This window comes from Ovis canadensis, chromosome 3, assembly GCF_042477335.2.
Source record: "Ovis canadensis isolate MfBH-ARS-UI-01 breed Bighorn chromosome 3, ARS-UI_OviCan_v2, whole genome shotgun sequence".
In the NCBI taxonomy this organism is placed as follows: domain Eukaryota; kingdom Metazoa; phylum Chordata; class Mammalia; order Artiodactyla; family Bovidae; genus Ovis; species Ovis canadensis.
The window spans coordinates 211,297,447-211,321,193 of record NC_091247.1 but is presented as its reverse complement, the minus strand read 5'-3'; the positions used below and the strand labels follow the sequence as shown (position 1 = coordinate 211,321,193).

General features: G+C 35.7%; 1 protein-coding gene across 2 annotated transcripts; it reads right to left on the bottom strand.

The window, feature by feature from the left end:
- Nucleotides 1-1,755: 1,755 nt before the first annotated feature.
- On the bottom strand, nucleotides 1,756-22,378 carry LOC138437822 (C-type lectin domain family 2 member B-like). 2 transcript variants are annotated; one of them, XM_069585761.1, is made up of 7 exons: nucleotides 22,199-22,378; nucleotides 21,930-22,017; nucleotides 16,645-16,749; nucleotides 9,527-9,690; nucleotides 6,269-6,372; nucleotides 4,351-4,492; nucleotides 1,756-3,214 (listed from the first exon to the last, which is right to left on the bottom strand). In XM_069585761.1, exons 2-6 carry the CDS (start codon nucleotides 21,982-21,984, stop codon nucleotides 4,384-4,386), a joined length of 537 nt encoding a protein of 178 aa, XP_069441862.1. In that variant the 5' UTR covers nucleotides 21,985-22,017; nucleotides 22,199-22,378; the 3' UTR covers nucleotides 1,756-3,214; nucleotides 4,351-4,383. The 2 variants fall into 2 exon arrangements, with proteins under 2 accessions (XP_069441862.1, XP_069441863.1); XM_069585762.1 differs by lacking the exons at nucleotides 16,645-16,749; nucleotides 22,199-22,378 and having other exon boundaries at nucleotides 2,674-3,214; nucleotides 21,930-22,151.
- Nucleotides 22,379-23,747: the final 1,369 nt, after the last annotated feature.

Here is a 23,747-nt window from a genome sequence, read left to right as displayed (position 1 = left end):
ATCTTCACATTTCTCTCTTCAACTAGGGGTGCTGGGAAAATTGGTCAACTACATGTAAAAGAGTGAAATTAGAACACTTTCTAACACCACACACACAAAAAAAACTCAAAATGGATGAAAGACCTAAATGTAAGACAAAAAAACTATTAAACTCTTAGAGGAAAACATGGGTAGAACATTCTTCAACATAAATCACAGCAAGATCTTCTATGACCCACCTCCCAGAATAATGGAAATAAAAATAAAAAATAAACAAATGGGACCTAATTAAACTCAAAAGCTTTGGCACAACGAAGGAAACTATAAGCAAGGTGGAAAGACCGCCCTCATGAAACAACCGACAAAAAATCAATCATTGATTCTCGAGTCAGTCTTTTACTTTAAAAACAAGGACCCAGGAGTTTGTACAGTTTCAGAAATGAATTGTACTAATGCTACTGCTGCCATAACAAAGTGCCATGCACTGCATGATTTAAATCACCAGGAACTGACGGTCTCACAGTACTACAGCCTGGAAGACCCAACATCAATATGTCCTCTGGGTCATGCTCTCTCAGACTGCTCTAGGAGACAGTCCTTTCTTGCCTCTTCCTGCTTCTGCTAACGGCTGGCCGTACCTAGCGCTCCTTGACTTACAGGCACATCACTTCAGTCACATGGCTGTCTTTTCCCTTTGTCTTCACGTGTCTTCGCTTTGTTAAGAGTTTTGTCTGACTCCAGATTTCCTCTTCTTATAACACCACTTGTGCTAAAGATCTTGAGGCCTATGGTAGTGACGTCTTCACTATTACATTCAGCACAGCCCTAATTTCCAAATAAGGTCACAGTCTGAGGTCCTGAGCATTAGAATGTCAACACAACATTTTAGGCTCATAGTTCAGCCTCATAAGATACACGAAGAGGAAATTTCTTGAGCCTACACACAATATACATAACTCCGATGGTAAAGCATCTGCCTGCAATGTGGGAGACCCGGATTCGACCCCTGGGTCAGGAAGATCCCCTGGAGAAGGAAATGGCAACGCACTCCAGTATTCTTGCCTTGAAAATCCCATGGACCGATGAGCCTGGTAGGCTATAGTCCATGGGGTCACAAAGAGTCAGACACAACTGAAGGACTTTATTTTCACTTCTCAGAAGTTTACAAAATTAATTCTATCCCATGGGATAGATTGTGTAGTTTTTCATATTAACTATTCATAGATATTACATAAATTAAGTTACCCTCAACTGCAAAGACCCTGTGTAATTATTGATTACTGGTTATTTGGTCTTTTAAAGATTCCCCCTGGGTCTGAGACCCAGGGCAAACATGTATGGTAGGGTCTTTCTTTCAACAAACACTTTGTGTAAAGTTCTGTGCATCACAGAACTCATGAGCTCATGAAGAGCATTATTATTTAGCAAAACATCTTCAAAATAGTGGGAAAAGGGAATTGGTTATGCACTGGCTTATCCAGTGAGGGTGCATTCAGATTGTTTACAGTGTTCAGATGTTATTTCTTCCTGTTCAGGGCACGTGTGTTCAGTTGCTCAGTTATGTCCGACTCTTTGCAACCCTGTGGACTGAAGCACACCAAGTTCCTCTGTCCGTGGGATTCTCCAGTATGGCAAAACCAATACAATATTGTAAAGTAAACAGTGTGGAGATTCCTTAAAAAACTGGAAATAGAATTGCCTTATGACCCAGCAATCCCACTGCTGGGCATACATACTAAGGAAACCAGAATTGAAAGAGACACGTGTACCCCAATGTTCATTGCAGCACTGTTTATAATAGCCAGGACATGGAAACAACCTAGATGTCCATCAGCAGATGAATGGATAAGAAAGCTGTAGTACATATATACAATGGAATATTACTCAGCCATTAAAAAGAATACATTTGAATCGGTTCTAATGAAGTCGATGAAACTAGAGCTGATTATACAGAGTAAAGTAAGGCAGAAAGAAAACACCAATACAGTATACTAACACATATATATGGAATTTAGAAAGATGGTAATGATAACCCTGTATGTGAGACAGCAAAAGAGACACAGATGTATAGAACAGACTTTTGGACCTTGTGGGAGAGGGAGAGGGTAAGATGATTTGTGAAAATGGCATTGAAACATGTATACTATCATGTAAGAAACGAATTGCCAGGCTAGGTTCAATAGAGGATACAGGATGCTTTGGGCTGGTGCACTGGGATGACCCAGAGAGATGATATGGGGAGGGTGGTGGGAGGGGGCTTCAGGATTGGGAACTCATGTACACACATGGCAGATTCATGTCAATGTATGGCAAAACCAATACAGTATTGTAAAGTGAAAAAAAAATTGGGAATAATAATATCTATCCTTTGGGATATTTGGAGAATAAATGAGATAATATATGTAAAATGGCACAATGTTGATAAATAGTGATCCCCTAATAAATGATTACTGGTATTATCTTCTCATAAAAAAAAAGAAAGAAACCTAATAACAAATTATCTGGGTAAATTAAAGGACCAGTGTGCTCTTGCAAAGGTATTTCTCTATTAACTCATGTAAGAATTTGAAACAAAGGAAATGCTTACATAGAGATGGTCACTCAGATATCATTCATAATGGAGAAAAATGGTAGAAGAGAAAACCTAAAGATAGCCAGTAAAATTGGAATGTAATTTATAGCACATCCACATGATAGAATATTATGTAAATGTTTAATAGTATATTTACAAAATAAAATAATAAAGATAAAAATGACAAAAATATTGTAATTAGCCTCTAATTAAAATAAATAAATTTAAATAAAAATTAAAAAAAATAAAATACTGTATAAAATAAACAAAAGGAAAAAAGAGAATACAGGAGTGAGTTGCTATTTCCTTCTCCAGAGGATCTTTCCGACCCAGGATTTGAACCTGTGTCTCCTGCAAATCTTGGATTGTCAGGTGGATTCTTTTTCCACTGAGCCACCTAGGAAGCCCCTTTCCTATTGAGAGCCAGGGATAATATCAGACTTCATTACTGTCAAATGTGTCTTTTCTGATTTTGTTTCTCATATCAGGAGAAAATGAGATTTTTTTTAGTTGAAACAATAGAAATCTTCTAGAGGCTGCAGCTCTCTGACTCCAGCATTCAACGTTGGTGACATCATTATGTCATGATGTCCATGAGTACTCTTTTCTAGCAGCTCTCTCAAAGGCTGCTGCTGCTCTTCATTGAAAATCATAAGTGCATATCTAAAAAAGATATATATGCAGAAAATGTGATCAGGAATGAATTTTCAAGCCATATGAAATTTATCATTCATAATTTTATAGCATAATTGTAAAGCAGCACATTTTTCAACCATGTCATCACTGAATTATTCAAACTATAATCCCTGATTTCCTAAGGAAAATTTTAGGGTAATTACACTAAACAGTGTTAAAAAATAAATATCAAAATGAATATACCTAAAATAAATAGGATATCATGTCATGACCAAATTGAATTTTATCTAGGAATGTAAAACAGTCTCTTAACATTAGAAAATTTAAAATGTCATTCACTACATTAAAAGATTAAGGAATAGAAACCATGACAACATTGTAACAGATGCAGCAAACAAAAGCATACAAGAAAATGAAGTCTCTTCTTACAAAACAAATCTCTTAGCAAATAGAAATAGAAAAGAACCAACCTAACTTTTAAGAAAAAGATATAAAAAACTAGATACAACATGACTCATGTTATATCAGAAACGTTTTCTTTAAAATGTTGAACAATTTTTACCATCAATATTGTCCTGGAAATTACACCCATTTTAATTATACAAGAAATAACTAATTTTTACAATATAGGAAAAATAAAATTCTTACTACTAGATGCTGTGTTTTCCAGTATTAAAATGAATCCACAAATTATTAGAAAATTATGAATTGTCAGAAAGTATGTTGAACAGAACAAGAATACCTAAAAAAGTTACCTTGCTAAGAAAAATAACTATTTTAAAAGATAATAAAAGTATATAATTGCAAAAGCAATAGATATATAAAAGAGACACATATAATAAATACTATGTAATAAATGTTTAGAAAAATTATGCTATATAAGACAAAAATCAATACAAGACATATATTGTAAATGAATAAGAAATAATATATAAATACAACACTCCCCAAATTAACCTAGAGATTCTGTGAAATTGCATGATTCTTTTAAAATTGATACAGATAAACAAAGATCCAGACCATTTAAAAAGTAGAAAACTAATACGAAAATTGCTTTCACAATCATCCAGCTGTGTCATCAGGCTATAATATTAAAGCAGTGAAATGCTGAATTTTCAACAAAAGGAAAGGGGAAAAGTTGATAAATATTAAAACCATCTTACTCTTGGATGTTAAGTCCTCTGTCAGAAACTGATTTAGTGCACTTTTTTCCTGCAAATCCATTTCCTCTCTGTGTAGCATCTAGCTGTTGCAACACCATCTTCATTAAGGTAAAAACATATTTCATTCTCTGTCATATTAATCCTACAATAAAGGAATCAAACACTATGCATTAGGGAGTCCTATGACTTCTCTCTTGGTCAATGACACCTTTTTAAAAAATATTATCTGTCTAGAGCTCTGGAAAAGTATGCTGCTACACTGACTTTTCTTGCTAGGGTTAAGATGCCTGTACCAAATTGGACAAAAGGAGTCTCCCTTCCAAGAATCTGTGTTTGTTAAACTAAGTTACATGTTATAGGTAGAGTCGTCAATTTGTAGAAACCAATGGTTCTTAACCCTGAGGTGAGTTTGCCTTCCACCAGCCCTTGCAAGGGACACTTGGAAATATCTAAAGACATTTTTGGTTGCCTCAAGAGGAGTGGGGCAGGGGGAATTGCTACTGTCTCATGAGTAGAGGCCAGAGATGTTGCCAACATCCTATTGTGCACAAGAAAGTGCTCCCTCCACATAGGAAAGAACGATGTGGTCCAAAAGGTCCATTTTTTTCTGCTATTGAGAAATTCTAGCATAGACTAAATGCCTAAGTGGCTGGCAGTCACAATTTGGGGTGATTATAATGGGTCATATATGCAGTGAACTCTATTTTTTAGGTCCAATACTCCATGTTGTAAAATAGAAGGTATGAAGCCCAGGTTAAATTGCAAATATCAGTGCAAATAAAAGCATTTAAAATAAACAAATTTACCTTGAACTGTGAAACTTGTCAGCAAACAGATAGCATGAAGCTTGTGAAAGAGATATAAGATTACAGAAAATAGGGTAAAATCATGAAAAAGTCTACTTTTACTGTGTATGTGAATCTCAGGTCTTTACTTTCAAAGTAACCAACTAAGAAGTCTTTTCCCCTATATCTTTTTTTTCATTTTTAAATTGAAATATAATTGCTTTGCAAAGCTGTTATTTTTTACTTTACAGCATCACGAATCAACTATATGTATACATATATTCCCTCCCTCTTCAGCCACCCTCCCACCTCCTATTCTATCCACCGAGGTCATCACAGAGGACTGAGCTAAGCTCTCTATGTTATACAGCAGTTTCCCACTAGCTAGCTATTTCACACATGGTAGTGTATATATAGGCCCACTGTGGTTCAGAGGGTAAAGCGTAATGCCACTCTCTCAATTTGTCTCCCCCTTTTCTTCCACTGCTATGTTCACAAGTCCATTGTCTACGTCTGTGTTTCTGTTCCTGCCCTGCTGATAGATTCATCAGGACCATTTATCTAGATTCCATATATATGTGTTAACATACAATATTTGTTTTTCTCTTATATCTTGATTTCCAGACTCTCTGGTTGACTCTTGAAACCTGTGTTAATACATGATACACTAATCCTTAGTCCACTTTTCCAACAAGCAGACAAATCAAGGACTGTACAGAAATATCCTAATGTACAGATTCTAGAAGGCTGCACCGTGTGTGTGCACTTAGTCACTCAGTCGCGTCCGACTCTGCGACCCCATGGACTGTAGCCCCCTAGGCTCCTCCGTCCATGGGAATTCTCCAGGCAAGAATACTGGATTGGGTTGCCATTCCCTCTTCTAGGCAATCTTCCCAACCCAAGGATCAAACCCAGGTCTCCTGCATTGCAGGCGAATTCTTTACCAACTGACCCGCCAGGGAAGCCCAAGAACACTGGAGTGGGTAGCTTATCCCTTCTCCAGGGTAACTTTCCAACCCAGGAATTGAACCTGGGTTACCTGCATTGCAGGTGAATTCTTTACCACCTGAGCTACCAGAGAAGCCCAGAAAGCTGAACTACCTAAACTTAATCCCAGAAAAAAAGACACTCACCCTTTGTTATGTATGTTTTCATCCACCCATTGTCCTGTTAGATTTTCTGTCATGTCTTGCCAAATCCAGTGATCAGAAGTGCACTTGAATCGCATAAGAAAACGCTTTAGAGACAAAATAAAATTCATAATTTTATTTGTCATTTTTCACTACAACTTATTGTGTCCCTCTTGCTTTGCAGGTTGTGAGGAAAAAGGTGACAAAACTTCAAATCCTAGTTTCACTGGAAAATAGCTATGTGATTGTGAAAAAGTATTTTACCTTCTGACTCTCAATTTTCTCATTTATGAAACAAAGAGAGAAATTTATCAGAGAAATTTTCTTTAAGACATTTTTGATTCCAAATTGATAAACATTCAGTATGAAACTCTATTCCTCCAAGATTTTTAGTCTGTGAACTCCTAGAAAGCTAGACTTTTCAACTGAGTTCTTACACAGACTTCCTAATCATCAGATATGTATTATAATGTTTTTTTCACTTTCCAGTAAATACTAGTACGGTGAATTTAATGTAATATTTTACTTCAGCATTTCTTCCAACTATCATATGTTTGCACACCCATACACACACATCTTTCATGTATCCAGTTCCTTTAGAAGTTAATTCCCAAATTTCAAATTTTTTTTTTTTACCAAATATTTACATTTCTAAAGACATCATTTGGGGGGGGGGGATTTTTATTTTTTCTGATATTTCTCCTTATTCATTTGATGTTGAAAATGTTTCCTACCTTAGAGCCTTTCACGCCATAAAATTATGTTGTTCACAGAAAGTCACTGAGTCTGCCTGCCCCAAAATAGTTGCAAAACCATAAACTTGACTTTGTATCACTCCACGTTTCAGTTTTATATAAATACAAAGGAATTATGACATATCACAACAATGTGGTCCATTCCTACCTGGTAACAGTGATGCCAATAACCTTGGCATTTTAATATACCATTTTCTATAGCATTTCATGAATTTATTTGAAAAAAAAAATCCAATTTGCTGAGCCAAGCTATGGGTTTACGAAGGAATGTATTAAGAAAACAGTGTCCCTGAATTCACAGAATTTCCTGTAGAGTGAGTAAATCCATGCAAACTTAGAGTTAGAAAACATTCTACTAAATGAGAAGATTATGAGTATAATAAATACAGAGTGAAATTTTAGTGTATAGAAGAAGCGTCCCAGTCTTTACAGGAGACCATCACATAGGATGTAGTGTAAGAGGCGTATCTGGAAAGAGTAAAAGATTCCATGACAAATACAGAATCCAGGGAGAAAAGGACAATTCATTTTCTACACTTAGGAAAGAGCTTGTTTTAAGGCAGAAAAGCAAGACAGGATGTATGTATTGGAAATCAACAGGATATATTGTACTGAATCGCTGGAAAAATTGGATGAAGATGTGGAGCTGCACTTTTGATGACCGGGAACTGGGAAGTGACAAGGTACAAGGAAATGTCATATGAAAAATATCGAACATTACTTGCTTAATAAAGAGTAGCTCATGGAGCTGCTTTTTAAAAAGACAAGGTAATTCTAAATAGGTGCAAATAAATAGGGGAAAATTTTCATGAAGGAAGCTTTATCTCATTTTAACTAAGAAAATACTTTGCAGTCTAAATAGACATTTGTAATATTTTAATTAAACTATTTAAAAATAGCCTTTTAAAATTCTTTTTTGTTGTTTTCTGGTTTTGTTTTTTTAAATATAAATTTATTTATTTTAATTGGAGGTTAATTACTTTACAATGTTGTATGGCTAAAAGAGACACAGATGTATAAAGTTCTTTTATATGTTACTTTCATTACTTCTTCACAGATACAATATGCAATATTGTATATGCAATATGTAGTAACAACCTCATTCTGTTCGTCACTTGTAATTTTTTTTTTTATCTTGCTGCTAAGTTAGATTTTTTTCCCCAAAAGGAACTGTAAGGACTGTTTAAGGATTTCTCAGAGTGTTCATATCAAGAGTCTTGTTAAATTCAGCAGTGAAACCATTGGCTACAGAAGTTCTTTGTATTAAATTAAGCCTGCATCTTACTTTTTGACTTGGTATGTCTACTCTTAACATATCTAGTTTTTCACATTTTATTCAGGTTTCTCTGTCTTTTCTTGCTTCCAAAATGGTTTAGTTTCCTTACGCTGATCTATAAATTGCCCCAGCCTAGTCTGTATCTATTTAAATTTGAACCAATCAGGCAGATTGCATAACTATACATTGTTTACCCTGAAAGTGATACACAGTTCTTTTAACAATGTTGACCACTGGGCTGCTGTACATTTAAACAATCTTGTTATCACTGCTTTAATCGCTCAATCGTGTCTTTGCAGCACCATGGACTGCAGCCCCGCCAGGCTCCTCTATCTGTGGAATTTCCCAGGCAAGAATACTGAAGTGGGTTGCCATTTCCTTCTCCAGGGGATTGTTCTGACTCAGGGATGGAACCCGCCTCTCCTTCATCTCCCACATTGGCAGGCGGATTCTTTACCACTGAGTCATCTGGGAAGAACACACACAAATTTTAATGAAGTTAATTACCTTTTAAATTGACCCTTTACTTTTAAAGAAATGAAACAAAAGTAAAAAATATACTTACCATGTAAGTCACCCAGGGAAAGAACAGATTTCATAAGTGCAGATGTACAGGGTCTCATGCTTGTTAAAGCTCTTGGAGATTCTCTTTATTTATTGCATTTTTCCATCAATGTGAACAAAGATTCATTAGCCTTTTAATTTGTACCTGCCTATATGCTACAGCAATGGATATAATTTCAGATAAAATATGGTGGCAATCTGGCCACTGGAAACTCATGACTTCAGCCTAGAGGGAAACTTTCAATTACACCTATTGCATTGTTGATAATGAGCACTCTGACAGAGGCTGCCATGATATCTCAGAGAAAGACAGGGAAGCAAGATTGAGTAGCCAGAGGAAATTTCCACCAAGGAAGTGAAAAGGAGAATTCCATCCTTCCTGTTCAAGGGTTTTAAAAGTTTTCCAAATAGTGTTAAGCTCTTCTATTCATATTCCTTAAAATGGAGAAGCTAGCTCTCAAGTCTACAACTTGATCAGAATGTTAAACTATCCAAACAAAATATCACTAGCTTTTTCAAGTTTATCTTCTATGACATGTTCTAAACTTCTGTGACATTTTGCATATATAAGCAGGCATGTTTGAAATGCTTTAAAGACCATAGTGAAATTTGAATACTTCCAGTATCTTAAATTAATGCAATTGATAAGGAATGGATATTACTTACTTTTTCTTTTGTTGTGGCAATCATAACTAGGCTAGCATTTTGAGACAAACAGTTGTATCTACTTGAATTCCAATCTTCTTCTTCTTCAGAAAAATAATAGCATTTATCTTGGAAACCGATCCAATTATCTGGGCAGAAATACTGAGCAATCCTATCTTCTTTAACTAGAGTGGAGACAAATACATATTTTAAGAATCAGATGAAATAATATGCCACTGTGTTTTGAGACCATTGAAAAAGGACGGGATTGTGACAAAAAAAGGTGATGCTCATGGCCAGAATTGCATGTCTATCCCATAACAAGTTGAAAACCGACTTCATGTTAGGTTAAATGAGAACAGTCCAGAATGTGACAGGACACTCATTTTGCTTTCAATTCCAAATTCAGTGATTCATAGGCCTTCCTAGACCAGTCAATGTGATTTCACACATGTTAAGTCGCTTCTGTCATTTCCAGCTAAATAAAATGTAACGAAATCAGGTAGTACTAAAAATATTGATTTATTTTAGACTTATAAATCTAGGACAGATTTTAATCTCTAAGAAAGCAATGAAAATAATAAAACACTATGTAACTAACAAGACATGTACTTGGTTTCCAGTTGTAACTAGATACCACCATCGTTGTGTGGTTCCAGGTTAATCAACAGAAAGAACTCATGTGAAATTTAGAAGATGAAAATAAAGCAGAATTCATTATTGTTGGAGGCACTGTGCATAGTAAGTTCACAAGCCTTTTCATGAGTTTCCTTTTGTAGTCACCGCAGTTAGATGTTTATAGACTTTCCTCACCTGGGGGTTCTCTAAACATACTAGTGCTTTAAGCCAAAATCTTTAGCGACTATTTCCTCTTTAGCCTTCCACATCATCTCTTCACAGTTCCTTCCAGTTGTGTCATGCATAGTTCTTATATTAAAATCTTTTCTACGGAAACTAGTTTTATCGTGGTGATCATTTTGAAATATATAGAAATAGTAGAAATAAAATAAAATAAAGTTGTATTCTTATAATATTTGTGCCATCAATTTTTCTGAACACTCCCAGACTGAGTCAGTTTTTGGTATCAAAAGTGGTTCTAAGGGAACAGAACCTTAAGGATGAGATATGCTATTGGTTTTCCAAAGTGATCTGCATTAAAGGCATTGACCCAGTCACCAGTTGTAAATGGGATGCTGGTGGTCTATGGTGCATAAAGGTAAACCTATTAGTTAAATTATCACTCCTAAACACCTCATGCCAAGTGCCTGTAGATGGTAAACATTTTAGCACCCTTCTCTTAAATACTGATAAAACAACGGTCCAAACGTCTAAGTGAAAGTGAAAGTCACTGAGTTGTGTCTGACTCTTTGCGACCCCATGGACGATACAGGCCATGGATTTCTCTAGGCCAGAATACTGGAGTGGGTCGCCATTCCCTTCTCCAGGGGAATCTTCCCAACCCACGGATCAAACCCAGGTCTCCGGCATTGCGGGCAGATTTTTAACCATCTGAGCCACAAGGGAAGACCAAGAATTCTACAGTGGTTAGCTTTTCCCTTCCCCAGCAGATCTTCCTGATCCAGGAATTGAACCAGGGCCTCTTGGATTGCAGGCAGATTCTTAATCAACTGAGCTATCAGGGAAGCCCATGTCTAAATATCTAAGAATAATAACATTTGAACACCATAAGTAACAAAATTGAGTTGACATACACCAAGAGCTAAAAGTAGCAACTACAGAATATACATTCTCAAAAAAGCACTCAAAACATTTACTAAAATGTGGGACAATAAAGTTTTAACAACAGATTTTAAAAGGTTGAAAACATTAACAGTGTGCCACCTGACTGTAGTAGAATTGAGCCATATACCAATAAATTTTTTTTTAATCATCAAAAGCTGTAGACTAAGAAACACAATGCTAAATAGTTCGTGAATCAAAGGAAAAACAAAAAGAAGAAATCTTGAGAAATAAAATGTGTTTTAAATGAAAGGTAATTACTTATCTTTTTATATATGTGATATATATCATATTAAAAATTATGAATATAACTAAGCTTGTGGGTCTTTCTCTTTTATTTTTGGCCATGCCATGTGGCTTGTGGGAGCTTAGTTCCCTGACAAGGGATAGAACCCAGACTCTCAGAAAAGAAAGCAAGGCATCCTAACCACTGAACCACACAGTACATTTCCTTTAACCCTAGAGGAAAATTTATTGGTTTAAATTTATGTGTTTTTTTTTTTTAATTAGCTATCTCGAACAATTAGAGTGATAAATTAAAAGTAAAAAGCAGAAAGACTCCATTAAAAAAATAAGACCAGAAAACAATTGAATAGAAACTAATATAAAGCAAAAGAGTCAAGAAACTCGTTGTTGGCTTTTTGAATAATCTAAAGCAGATAGAACATTTGCTGAAAAAAGAAAAACACCTTTTTAAAGGGAAGTAGACAAATTAGAAATACTAGGAATAAAAGAGAAATTTCTAAACAACACAGCAAAACTGACAAGGGAAAGGTAAATGTGAATAAATACTCTGTGTAGTGAAGAAATTAAACTTTTAATGAAAAAAATTCCACACAAAGAAATCTCCCAGTCCAGGTGGCTTCAGGTGTGAACACATCTCATCATTTAGGTAAGATGTAGCAATGCTACCCAATCTTTTTCAGAAAACAGAGTAGGAAGAAATCAAGATTCCTGTAAAAACAGCTCAGTTTGAGAGGCTAGCATAATCTTGGTGGCTCAGATAGTAAAGAATCTGCTTGCAACGTGGGAGACCTGAATTTGATCCCTGTGTTGGGAAGATCCCCCGGAGAAGGGAATGGCAACCCACTCCAGTATTCTGGCCTGGAGAAGCCCAAGGACAGAGTAGCCTGGTGCGCTACAGTCCATGAGGTTGGAAAGAATCTGACATGATTGAGCACCTAACACTTTCACATAATTTCAGTATTGCCGACAACACTATTATCAAAATGGGAAATTATAGTCCAGCCTTGCATGAGCATGTGTACATATTATAATAAACAAAATATTAGCCAGGTTAATTCAAGAATGTTACAAAGGCTAATATTTTACGATCAAATTGAGTTTACTCCAGATAGGAAGGTTTACTTTAACATTTTGTAAAACTCTGTGTAATTCAACACATTAACAGAAATAAGAGACAAACTAAGCATTTCTCAGTAGTACTTGATAACATTCTATGTCCTTTTAAAATAAAACTCTTTGCCTATCTAGGAATTATTTAATTAAGAATAATCAAATAATCTTTATTTGATTAATAATATCCATAAATAATCATTCTTAGTAGAGAAATATTTAAAACTTTTTATGTATATTAAGAATGAGGTAAAGATGCAAGTTCTCACTAGTTCTCAACCTTTTACTGGAAGTATTAGCCAGTGAAACGAGGCAATATAAATATATAAAAAGATATATAGATTTCAATAGAATAAATAAAATCACTATTATTTGCAGATAATCTGAATGCTTACATAAACATACAAATAAAATGAAGGTAAAATATTAAAATTAATAGTTAACATAACTATTAACACTAACAAAATCAAAAGAAAAATTAATTATGTTTTCTGATAACAGTAAAATCAAAATAGAAATAAAGACCAGAGAGATAATTGGAAATCCCTAAAATATGTAGAGGTGAAAGAATACACTATTAAATAACACATGGGTCAAAAAAGAAATCTAGAGAATTTTAAAAGCAATTTTAATTAAACAAACAGGAAAACACAACTCATCAAAATTGATGGGAAGAAGCAAAACCAGTTCTTAGGAAAAAAAAATAGCACTGAATTCATATATTAGAAAACAAGAAAGTTTTAAAATCAATCTATATTCCTTTCTTAGGCAACTAGGAAAATAAGTGAAAATTAAACCCAAGAAAAACAGAGAAAAAATAATAAGAATCACAGAGCAAAAAACAATTAAACTGAAAACAGGAAATTAATAGAGAAAGTTAACAAAAGCAAAAAAGCCCTTTCTTTGCAAAGAACAATAAAATCAGTAAGCCTCTAGCCAAGTTAACTTAGAAAATACAGGAGAGATAAATTAATCATATCAGAAATAGAAGAGACAACATCACTACACATGCCACAAAAGATAATAAAGGAATACTATGAACAAGTTAATGCCCACAAGCTTAATGACTTAATGACTTATGTAAAATGGACCAATTCCTTGAAAGATGCAATCTTCCAAAACTCACAAAAGAAGAAATAAAGTCAGAGGAACCGGAGATCAAATTGCCAACATCCACTGCATCATGGAAAAAGCAAGAGTTCCAGAAAAATATCTATTTCTGCTTTATTGACTATGCCAAACCCTTTGACTGTGTGGATCACAATCAACTGTGGAAAATTCTGAAAGAGCTGGGAATACCAGACGACCTGGCCTGCCTCTTGAGAAACCTATATGCAGGTCAGGAAGCAACAGTTAGAACTGGACATGGAACAACAGACTGGCTACAAAAAGGAAAAGGAGTACGACAAGGCTGTATATTGTCATCCTGCTTATTTAACTTATATGCAGAGTACATCATGAGAAACGCTGGGCTGGAAGAAGCACAAGCTGGAATCAAGATTGCTGGGAGAAATATCAATAACCTCAGATATGCAGATGACACCATCCTTATGGCAGAAAGTGAAGAGGAACTGAAAAGTCTCTTGATGAAAGTGAAAGAAGAGAGTGAAAAAGTTGACTTAAAGTTCAACATTCAGAAAATGAAGATCATGGCATCTGGTCCCATCACTTCATGGGAAATAGATGGGGAAACAGTGGAAACAGTGTCAGACTTTATTTTGGGGGGCTTCAAAATCACTGCAGATGGTGATTGCAGCCATGAAATTAAAAGACACTTACTCCTTGGAAGAAAAGTTATGACCAACCTACACAGTATATTGAAAAACAGAGACATTACTTTGCCGACTAAGGTCCGTCTAGTCAAGGCTATGGTTTTTCCAGTGGTCATGTATGGATGTGAAGAAAGGTGAATGCTGAAGAATTGATGCTTTTGAACTGTGGTGTTGGAGAAGACTCTTGGGAGTCCCTTGGACTGCAAGGAGATCCAACCAGTCCATTCTGAAGGAGATCACCCCTGGGATTTCTTTGGAGGGAATGATGCTGAAGCTGAAACTCCAGTACTTTGCCCACCTCACGCAAAGAGTTGGCTCATTGGAAAAGACTGATGCTGGGAGGGGTTGGGGTCAGGAGAAGAAGGGGACAACAGAGGATGAGATGGTTGGATGGCATCACTGACTCGATGGACGTGAGTCTAAGTGAACTCCGGGAGTTGGTGATGGACAGGGAGGCCTGGCATGCTGCGATTCATGGGGTCACAAAGAGTCGGACACAACTGAGCAACTGAACTGAACTGAATGTCCTAAAACATAGAAACCAACAGGCTCAGATGTGTTCACTACCAAACAACTGAGAAAGAAAACAGCAATTGTCAACAACCTCTTTTAATGTATAAAATCAGAGGGAATGCATCTTAACTCATTACATTAGGCCAGCATTATCTTAACCACAAAACCAAAGACATTCAGAAAAAAAGAGAAAATTACAGACCAATATCTCTCATTGGCATAGGTCCAAAAATTCTTATCAAAATACTAGAAAGACAAATCTAACAGTGTACAAAGAGAATTATACACTATGAAAAAGTAGGATTTATCCCAGGTCTGCAAGGATGATTCAACATTTGAAAATCCATTAATATAATCATCATATCAACAGGCTATAAAAGAAAAATCACATGATCATATCAATATGAGCATCTGAAAAATTTAACACTCATTCACAGCAAAAATTCTCAGTAAACTAGGAATAGAGGGGAGCTATGCCAACCTGATAGACCATTTACCAAACAAACAAACAAACAAAAAAAAAAACCCCTACAGCTAATTTCTTATTTAATAGTTGAAAAATTGGAGGTTTTCCCTCTAGAATCAGGGTAAGGATACCCCTTCACAAAATATTGCAGTTAAATGAGCAGTAAATGTGAAAAGCAGTAACTGTGAAAAGGATTTCCTAAAGGAAAACAATCCTGAGTATTCACTGGAGGGACTGACGCTGTGGCTGAAGAGCCAATACTTTGGCCACTTGATGCAAAGAGCTGACTCATTGGAAATGACCCTGATGCAGGGAAAGGTTGAAGGCAGGAGGAGATGGGGACAACAGAGGATGAAGATGGTTGGATGGCATCACTGACTCAATGGAGATGAGTTTCAGCAAGCTCCGGGAGATGATAAAGGACAAGGAAGCCTGGCATGCTGTAGTCCATGGGGTCACAAAGAATTGGACACAACCGAGTGACTGAGAAACAAAATGTGAAAAGGAGCTTAACAGTATTGGTCATCAAGAGAATGTCGATTAAAAAAAAGAGAGAGAGAGAGAGAGAATGTCAATTAAAGCTGCAATAGGTACCAACAAACGTACCAACACACACTCATCGGAATAGCTAAAATGAGCCTTCCCTGGTGATTCAATGGTTAAGAATCCACCTTCCAATGCAGGGAACATGGGTTTGACCCCTGACCCAGGAAGATTCCACATGCCTCGAGGCAAGTAAGCCTGTGTACCACAACAACTGAGCCTGTACTTTGCCAGAAGAGAAGCCACCACAATAAGAAGCTCCCACACTGCAACTAGAGAGTAGCTCCTGCTCACTGCAACTAGAGAAAACTTACATGCAACAACGAAGATCCAGCACAGCCAACAAATAAATGAATAAAATAAAGAAAAAGAAAGAATGACTAAATTGGGTAAAGCTGACAACAAATCATTGACAAAATTCTTGAGCAACAGACATTTGCATACTCTTTTAGTCGGCCTATCTACTATCTAAGAATTGACCTATGTATCAGTTCAGTTCAATCGCTCAGACTATCAGGGTGAAAGATTTTGTCATAATCATCTTTACACCTCCCTATGCCTTAATGTAGATTGCATAATTCGTAAACATTCATTCATTGATACCCACTATATATATCATGGATAATGGGAAGGGAGTGAGAATAATGAGAAAAGATTATGAGTGAGACATAAAGGAAAAGTATTATCCAGTAGGAAGCTCTGAAAACAAAAAATAAAATTTAAGAAATAAAAGGATGTAATTTACTCACCTGAAAAATATATAACAATATTTGTTAAAACATTAATAACTACAGATATTGCTAATGCAAAAATCAGTCTCCTTTTACAGTGCTTGTACTGCTTGTCGTTAACATCTGAAACAAAGCAAAACACCACTTGGATTAAGAAACGAGTAAAAGAAAAACCTAATTTGCATTCAAAACCATACCTGACAAACTTCCTTACGGCAATATTTCACAAAGAGATGACACAAAATGTACTTTCTCTGTTTGTCATATGGGAAAAAAATGAAACATGATTTTTCCTTTTGGCTAAAATTACTCAGGAGAACCTTTAATCAAATCCGGATGTTACTATGAACTTTACTGCCATAGCCCAAGGGACCAAATATATGACTTTTCTAGTAGAATTTCCTCAAGCCTGAAGCCACCTCCAGACCTTCCACAACCTTCTATGGTGAAACATTAGCACATCCTAACACTTCTTGAATATTTCTAACCTATTTTGCCATCCTTTTCTCCAGAATGATTGTTGAAATTAGTGACTCCTTCATTTAAAAAAAAAAAAGAAAAGAAAATCCTAGTTTATTAAAGGAAGTATTTTGAGAATCATAAAGGGCTTTAAAAAGAGGAAATACTTATAAGCCACAAGAAGATAGTACACATCCTTCCTGCTAATATGAGAAATGCTCCAAGTACTAAAAAATCTACTAGAAAATCTAAGAAAATCTACTTTATAACTAATAAAAAGTTTAATTTTAAAGGACAGACAGTATAGTATATTTGAAAGACCATGAAATAATCAATAAAAAAATTTAGAATTGAGATTTTCACCACTAACAAAGGAACTTGGATGAGTCACTTTTTTTTTCTAGTTCTATATGTCCTGATCTACAAATTCAGTAGAACAGAACAAATCTTTGTGAGGAATTGTTTTTCTTTTGTTAGTGGTCATTTAAGGAAAAAATAAAATTGGTATGCAAGTTTCTTGAAATGAAACTTTTTATTATTTCATTTGATTATAAAATATTTATCCTTAATGTAAAATTTCATGAAATGTAAAAAATTATAGCAGATACTTTAAGGTAGACAATAAAATTATTGACAAAACTGATTCTCCCTGTCTTTTTTTACCTAGTGAAGAACTAGTTGCTTTTTTTGTTGGACAAATTTTTTCCTTAGTGGATATATGAAAGAAATAATTATTTTCAATCATGAATTTTTTTTTTTTTTTTGGCTATACAATGTGGCACATGGGATCTTAGTTCCCTGGCCAGGGATTGAATCTGAATCCCTTGCCTTGGGAGCCTGGAGTCTAAACCACTGAACTGCCAGGGAAGTCCTCCTAAGAAATTAAATTTAAAATAAATCTAAATTTACCCTCTTTAGAAATAGCCAGTGTTATCATTTGTGTTAAGATCCCTCCACACATAGACCTTTTTAATTCATTTTTACATATACTCCCAAATACTGGTAATTTTAAATGAGTATGATCATCATTTGCCCACTGTTTTATATGCTAATATTTTCAGTTAACACTTTGTTGTTCTGCCTATCTGTAACAAATTGTTAAAAATGGCCCCCAAAGAATCATGCCTTTCTGTGTCCACCACCCCTTTGGTACACAATCATGCTATTTCCTATCACGAGGTATATACTGCATTTCCCAATACTTGAATATGAATTGGTCTTGTGTCTCCCTTTGACCAATAGAATGTGGTAGAAGTGACACTCTGGGGCTTCAGAACATAGACCTTAAGAGACTTTGACCATTAACATCTCTCTTTTTTAAAGTTAAAGGATATATTATGTACTATGTTTTCAGGTCTGGCTTATAACAGGAATTAAATAAAAGAAAGTGAAAGTTGTTTTGTCATGTCTAACTCATTGCGACCCCATGGACTATACAGTCCATGGAATTCTCCAGGCCAGAATACTGGAGTGGGTAGCCTTTCCCTTCTCCAGGAGATCTTCCCAACCCAGGGGCCGAACCCTGGTCTCCTGCATTGCAGGCAGATTCTTTACCAGCTGAGCCACAGAGAAGCCCAAGAATATTGGAGTTGGTAGCCTATCCCCTCTTCAGCAGGTGGGGAAGATCCACTGGAGTAGGGATAGTGAAAACTTTTATTAACTTTCCTGTGTTAGCTCTCCCATATTTCCATACTTTAATTACCATATAAGTAGGAGTTGAAGGTTAATTATTGCCCTATTAAGCAGAATTATTTTAAAATCATTTTCCTATTCATTGTTTCAAGGAGGTCTTCAGCTATTTTGCCATCCTTTTCTCCAGAATGATTGTTGAAATTAGTGACTCCTTCATTTAAAAAAAAAAGAAAAGAAAATTCTAGTTTATTAAAGGGAGTATTTTGAGAATTATAAAGGGCTTTAAAAAGAGGAAATACTTATAAGCCACAAGAAGATGGTGCACATCCTGCTAATATGAGAAATACTCCAAGTACTAGTGATATAAGTCATTTATATCTCAAAGTTGGCAAAATACTAGATCATTCAACTTTGTGGAGCATATGGAGATATTCTACCTGCAGAAAAACCAGTCTCAACAAAGATGTATGTCATGAGTGTGGCAAACAGAGTGGTGTTCATTATATTAGCACAGAAATAGCAGAACTAGAACCAAAGGGGTTATGAATGTTGATATAAATAACCCCTGATGGCTCAGTGGTAAGGAATCTGCCTGCCAATGCAGGAGACTCAGGTTTAATCCCTGGGTGGGGAAGATCCCCTGGAGAAGGAAATATTAAATAGCAACCCACTCCAGTATTCTTATCTGGAAAATCTCCCAAGAGCCAGACACCACTTCTTGACTAAAGAACAGCAATAACAAATACCTTCTTCTAAGTAATCAGTGAAAAGAGATAACTAAACACTCTCAACCTCAAATTCAATGTCTTACAAAATTTGGGAAAGTTCATATAACCCTGTAGGAAACACCCCACTCAATTCAATATCACTGAACCACCAAGATTAAATACACTGTCAGCTCAGTGAGGTAGGAACTTGGAGTGATGTTTAGTTTGATTTAAAGCTCTAAAGAATTGGAAATTTATTTCAATTCTGAATATGCAGGTACATACTTTAATCTGCTGCACAATTATTCTCTATTTAATCTGCCTACTTCCTAAGCCTTAAAATCTAGTTTTGCACACTCAGTATAATTAGTTTTCATCTTTAAATTTCCTTGTTTCTACTCTTTTACTCAGTCTTCATTACCTGCAACTTGTACAAATATCCAAAAAGGAAGGCAACAGAAAATGTTGGTCTTTCAGTATGAAGTTAGTATTGAAAGATGAATTTCAAAGAAGTTGCTCATAGTGTGTACAATGAATGTATGCTCAGTCACTTTAGTCGTGTCTGGCTCTTTGCAGTCCTATGGACTGTAGCCCAAAGGCTCCTCTGTCCATGGGGATTCTCCAGACAAGCATACTGGAGTGGGTTGCCATGCTCTCCTCCAGGGGAATCTTTCTGACCCAGTGTCGAACCTACATCTCCTGAGTCTCCTGCACTGGAAGGCAGATTCTTTATCACTGAGCCACTGGGGAAGCCCAGTGTGTACAATGGAGGAATAATTTAAAAAAAAAAAAAATCCCAGGGTAGCTTAATAAAAATATATTTAATTAACAATGTAACTAAAATAGTTCTACATTCATCCCTGTTATATTAAATAGCTAAATGTTCCAATTATTTTTCCCATAGGGAAGCTTCACTGACAACTAATTTCTCTGTTTCTGACTCTGATCTTCTCCAAGGAGGTAAGAGAAAAGATCCAGGGTGACCAATGAATTTAAAACCAGATAAAATCCCCTTTTTCGGAGTTCACAGCTATAGAAAAAAATCACAAAATACCAATATGTGGAAAGAATAAGAGAAAATAAAATGTTTTAAAATATTAAGTTTAGAAATGAATTACATGACACTAAGTTATTACTATTTCAGTGGTGTTTAAAATGTCAACTACATATACATGATATTATATATACCACATAAAATTTAATTTATAATTTATGTGTTACATATAAATTTATACATAAAATATATAAATTTATACTGTTTATTGATATATAAGGCAAAAACTAACACTGGTCTTACGAGTGGGTAGAAAATACTCTTAAAACTTTATTTTAGATATTTTCATGTTATCTAATATTTGATCCCATTGTTGTTTGATCTAACCTTAGAATTATTAAATTGTGGAAAAAATGAGAAACAAAGCATTTATACATGCTAATATGAACTGCAACAATATTTTTGACTGTTGCATAATGCTTGTGTACATGTTTTTGTGTTCAGTTGTGTCTGACTCTTTGTGAGCTCCTGGACTGTAGCCCTCCAGGCTTGTGGAATTTTCCAGGCAAAAATATTGGAGTGGGTTGCCATTTCCTCCTCCACGGGATCTGGCTGACCCAGAAATTGAACCCAAGTCTCTCGCATCTCCTGCACCGGCAGGCAGATTCTTTACCACTACACCCTCTGGGAAGCCCATAACACTGGTAGACTAAAACAAAATTAAATGGCAAATTTTAAAACTCACCACCATCACTAAATCACAGATTGCTTTCTTTAATGCACTTTAGCTTCATTTCCTGAACTCTATTTCTACCTATTTAAGGACCCCTGTTCAAAAAACTTTGAAAAATTGTCCTGTTACTAATAGATTTGGAATTTGGATCTTACCTACTCTGAACTTTCTGTTTAAAACAGCCAATGTTACCAAATTGTCTTCTAAGTTTTGTGTTGTTGTTATTGTCGTTTGAGTACATTTTCTTTCCTTCTCCATTTAAAAATTGCCAGAGACATCTCAAGAGTATTAGGGAACCAGCAATTGCTTAGATAAGAATAGAAGAGGGAGATAACCACTCTGCTATTAAGTACCTCTAAAGAGTAGTTTATCTTGACTCTACTCATGGCCCATAAACAATCTTTTAAAATATTACAAATATTTGCCAATTATTTCATACCACATATGTATTCTGGACATTGAATGGCTATGGGTCATATTTAACCTCTCTTGAAGTACAGATTTGATTGAATATTTAGTGAAAGTGAAACCTAATCTTGAACAGGTTTACAGTATGGATAAACTTCCTTCATTATCAATTAAGATAAAGTGAATCTGAATCACAAGGACAAAAATAATCAATTACCAATTTTAACATAAAAAAGGGATTTTTTTTTTTTTGCCTTGATGGAAAAAAACTACAAAACCCTATTCAGGACTTTCAAAACTTTTGTTATGAAGTTATGATTCATAATTTCAATAAATAGCTTTCATTCTGAACAACTGAAAATGTTCTTACCTCGCTTCTTTTCATCAGCTTCTTCTTTGCTCGCATCTTTGTGATCTGACTGCATACTTGACGATTCCTCTCTTCAGTTTTAATTTTACTGTAAAAAAAAAAAAAAAAAGTTTTACGTGTACAGCTCCAAACTAGAGTTAAGCTACTCTGCAGTAAAACACAGCTTATTTAATCAGATCTCGCAAAAGGAAAGAAATCATGTGATGAAGATTGAGTCATACTATCATCTATATAGTTTGCTCCCTGGGAAACAAACACAAAACAATTACAGGAAAGGAGGGGAGTTACGCTAAATAGTGAAGAGAAAAGCATATGTTCTTCTTCATTCAACAAAGAATCATCATCTGACCCACAAAGAAAAAAACCTTCAAGTGGCACTTAAATTCTCACAAAAGTGACACATGACTAGTCACACAAGACTTGCTTTGATTCATTAAAAGGCATGCTTTAGGACATTATGGTTTCATTATCAAGTGTTAAGAAGGCCATCTCAAAGGGGATGAAATTAAAGAGGAGAGAGCTATGCTTTAAGGCGGCTACTGAAATAAAAAGCATTGAAACCGAAATAAAAAGCATTTTCTGTTTCAAACAAAACATCCTGAGCAGAAGTGTGCAGAAGCATGTATGTGCATATTTGCATGCGTGCACACTCACACATACAGAAAAAGAGAAAAAGAAAGTTTAAAAAGTACTCAGAATGTTACATGAATATTCAAGATGATAATGTTATTATGCTAGTGTTATTAGAGCCAAAAATCTTGACTCTCTGTATACTGATATCCAAAAAATTACAGAGACAGAGTTTTGGAGAAACAGAAAAGAGCTTTATTCTTTGGCAGGCAAAATGCTAAACTCAGGAGGCTAGCACCTCAGGAACCGTGCCCTGCCTCTAGGAAATAGGGAGAGGTTTTGTATCCTAAGGAAGGTCTTCCTTTTTTTTTTCTTTTGCAAAATTTCAAAACAGCCACAGCTGGCATCAGGTAACTGGATATCTGGGGCTGGTCTTTTCTGAAGTTATCGCCTGTGGCCTTCTTTCTGAAATAAAAAATGTTACAAGAGGAAAAGAATGCCAGATGCAGAGTATAATTCATACAGAGTCAGAGAGTAATTGACTTTGTTTAGGTTTGGGAAGGACAAGTACAGCTACAAGTGTTTGTTAGTAGTAACAGCTAAAGAGTAATCAAGATTGCTTTAACTCTCTCAGGCTTGTTTCTGTCGTTTCCCCACCTGTTCATTGTTTCCTTATTTTTCTTATCAGAAAAGTCTTATTTTTGTTTACGAAAAGGCTCACTTCTATTTTTGCTGCAATATTATCAGGACTCTTGTTTCCTTTTCATGTCTTTCCCCAGAAAATTCTGAATCACTTCAGAATTTTGAAGTGATTTCCTGTTTCCCCTCAATATATCTAAATATAGTCGACTCTTGGTATTTGTGGGGAATTTGGTCCAGATCCTCACTCCCCCTGCTATGGATGCCACAGATACCAGAATCTGACCACACTCAGGTTCCTTACAGTCTGCTCTCCCACATGCCCTGGGTACCCTGAGTTCCCCATCCATGATTGACTCCCGAGTGTAAAAGCTGCTAATATCAAGGATCAAATGTATTTACATTAAGAAGAAAAGTAGGGCTTCCCTGGTGGCTCACTGGTAAAGAATCTGCCTGAAAGAGACCTGGGTTAGATCCCTGGGTTGGGAAGGTCTCCTGGAGGAAGGCAGGACAGCCCACTCAAGTATTCTTGCCTGGAGAATCCCTGGACAGAGGAGCCTGGCAGGCTTAGTCCCTAGGGTTGCACAAGGTTGGAGACGATTGAAGCGA

Coding starts and splice junctions, on each gene's coding strand:
- LOC138437822 (XM_069585761.1), bottom strand. CDS start 21,984: ATGCAGTCAGATCACAAAGATGCGAGCAAAGAAGAAGCTGATGAAAAG. Junction 6,373..9,526: donor TTGCCACAACAAAAGAAAAA/GTAAGTAATATC, acceptor TTGTCTCTAAAG/CGTTTTCTTATGCGATTCAA. Junction 4,493..6,268: donor GAAAACATACATAACAAAGG/GTGAGTGTCTTT, acceptor CCTTTATTGTAG/GATTAATATGACAGAGAATG.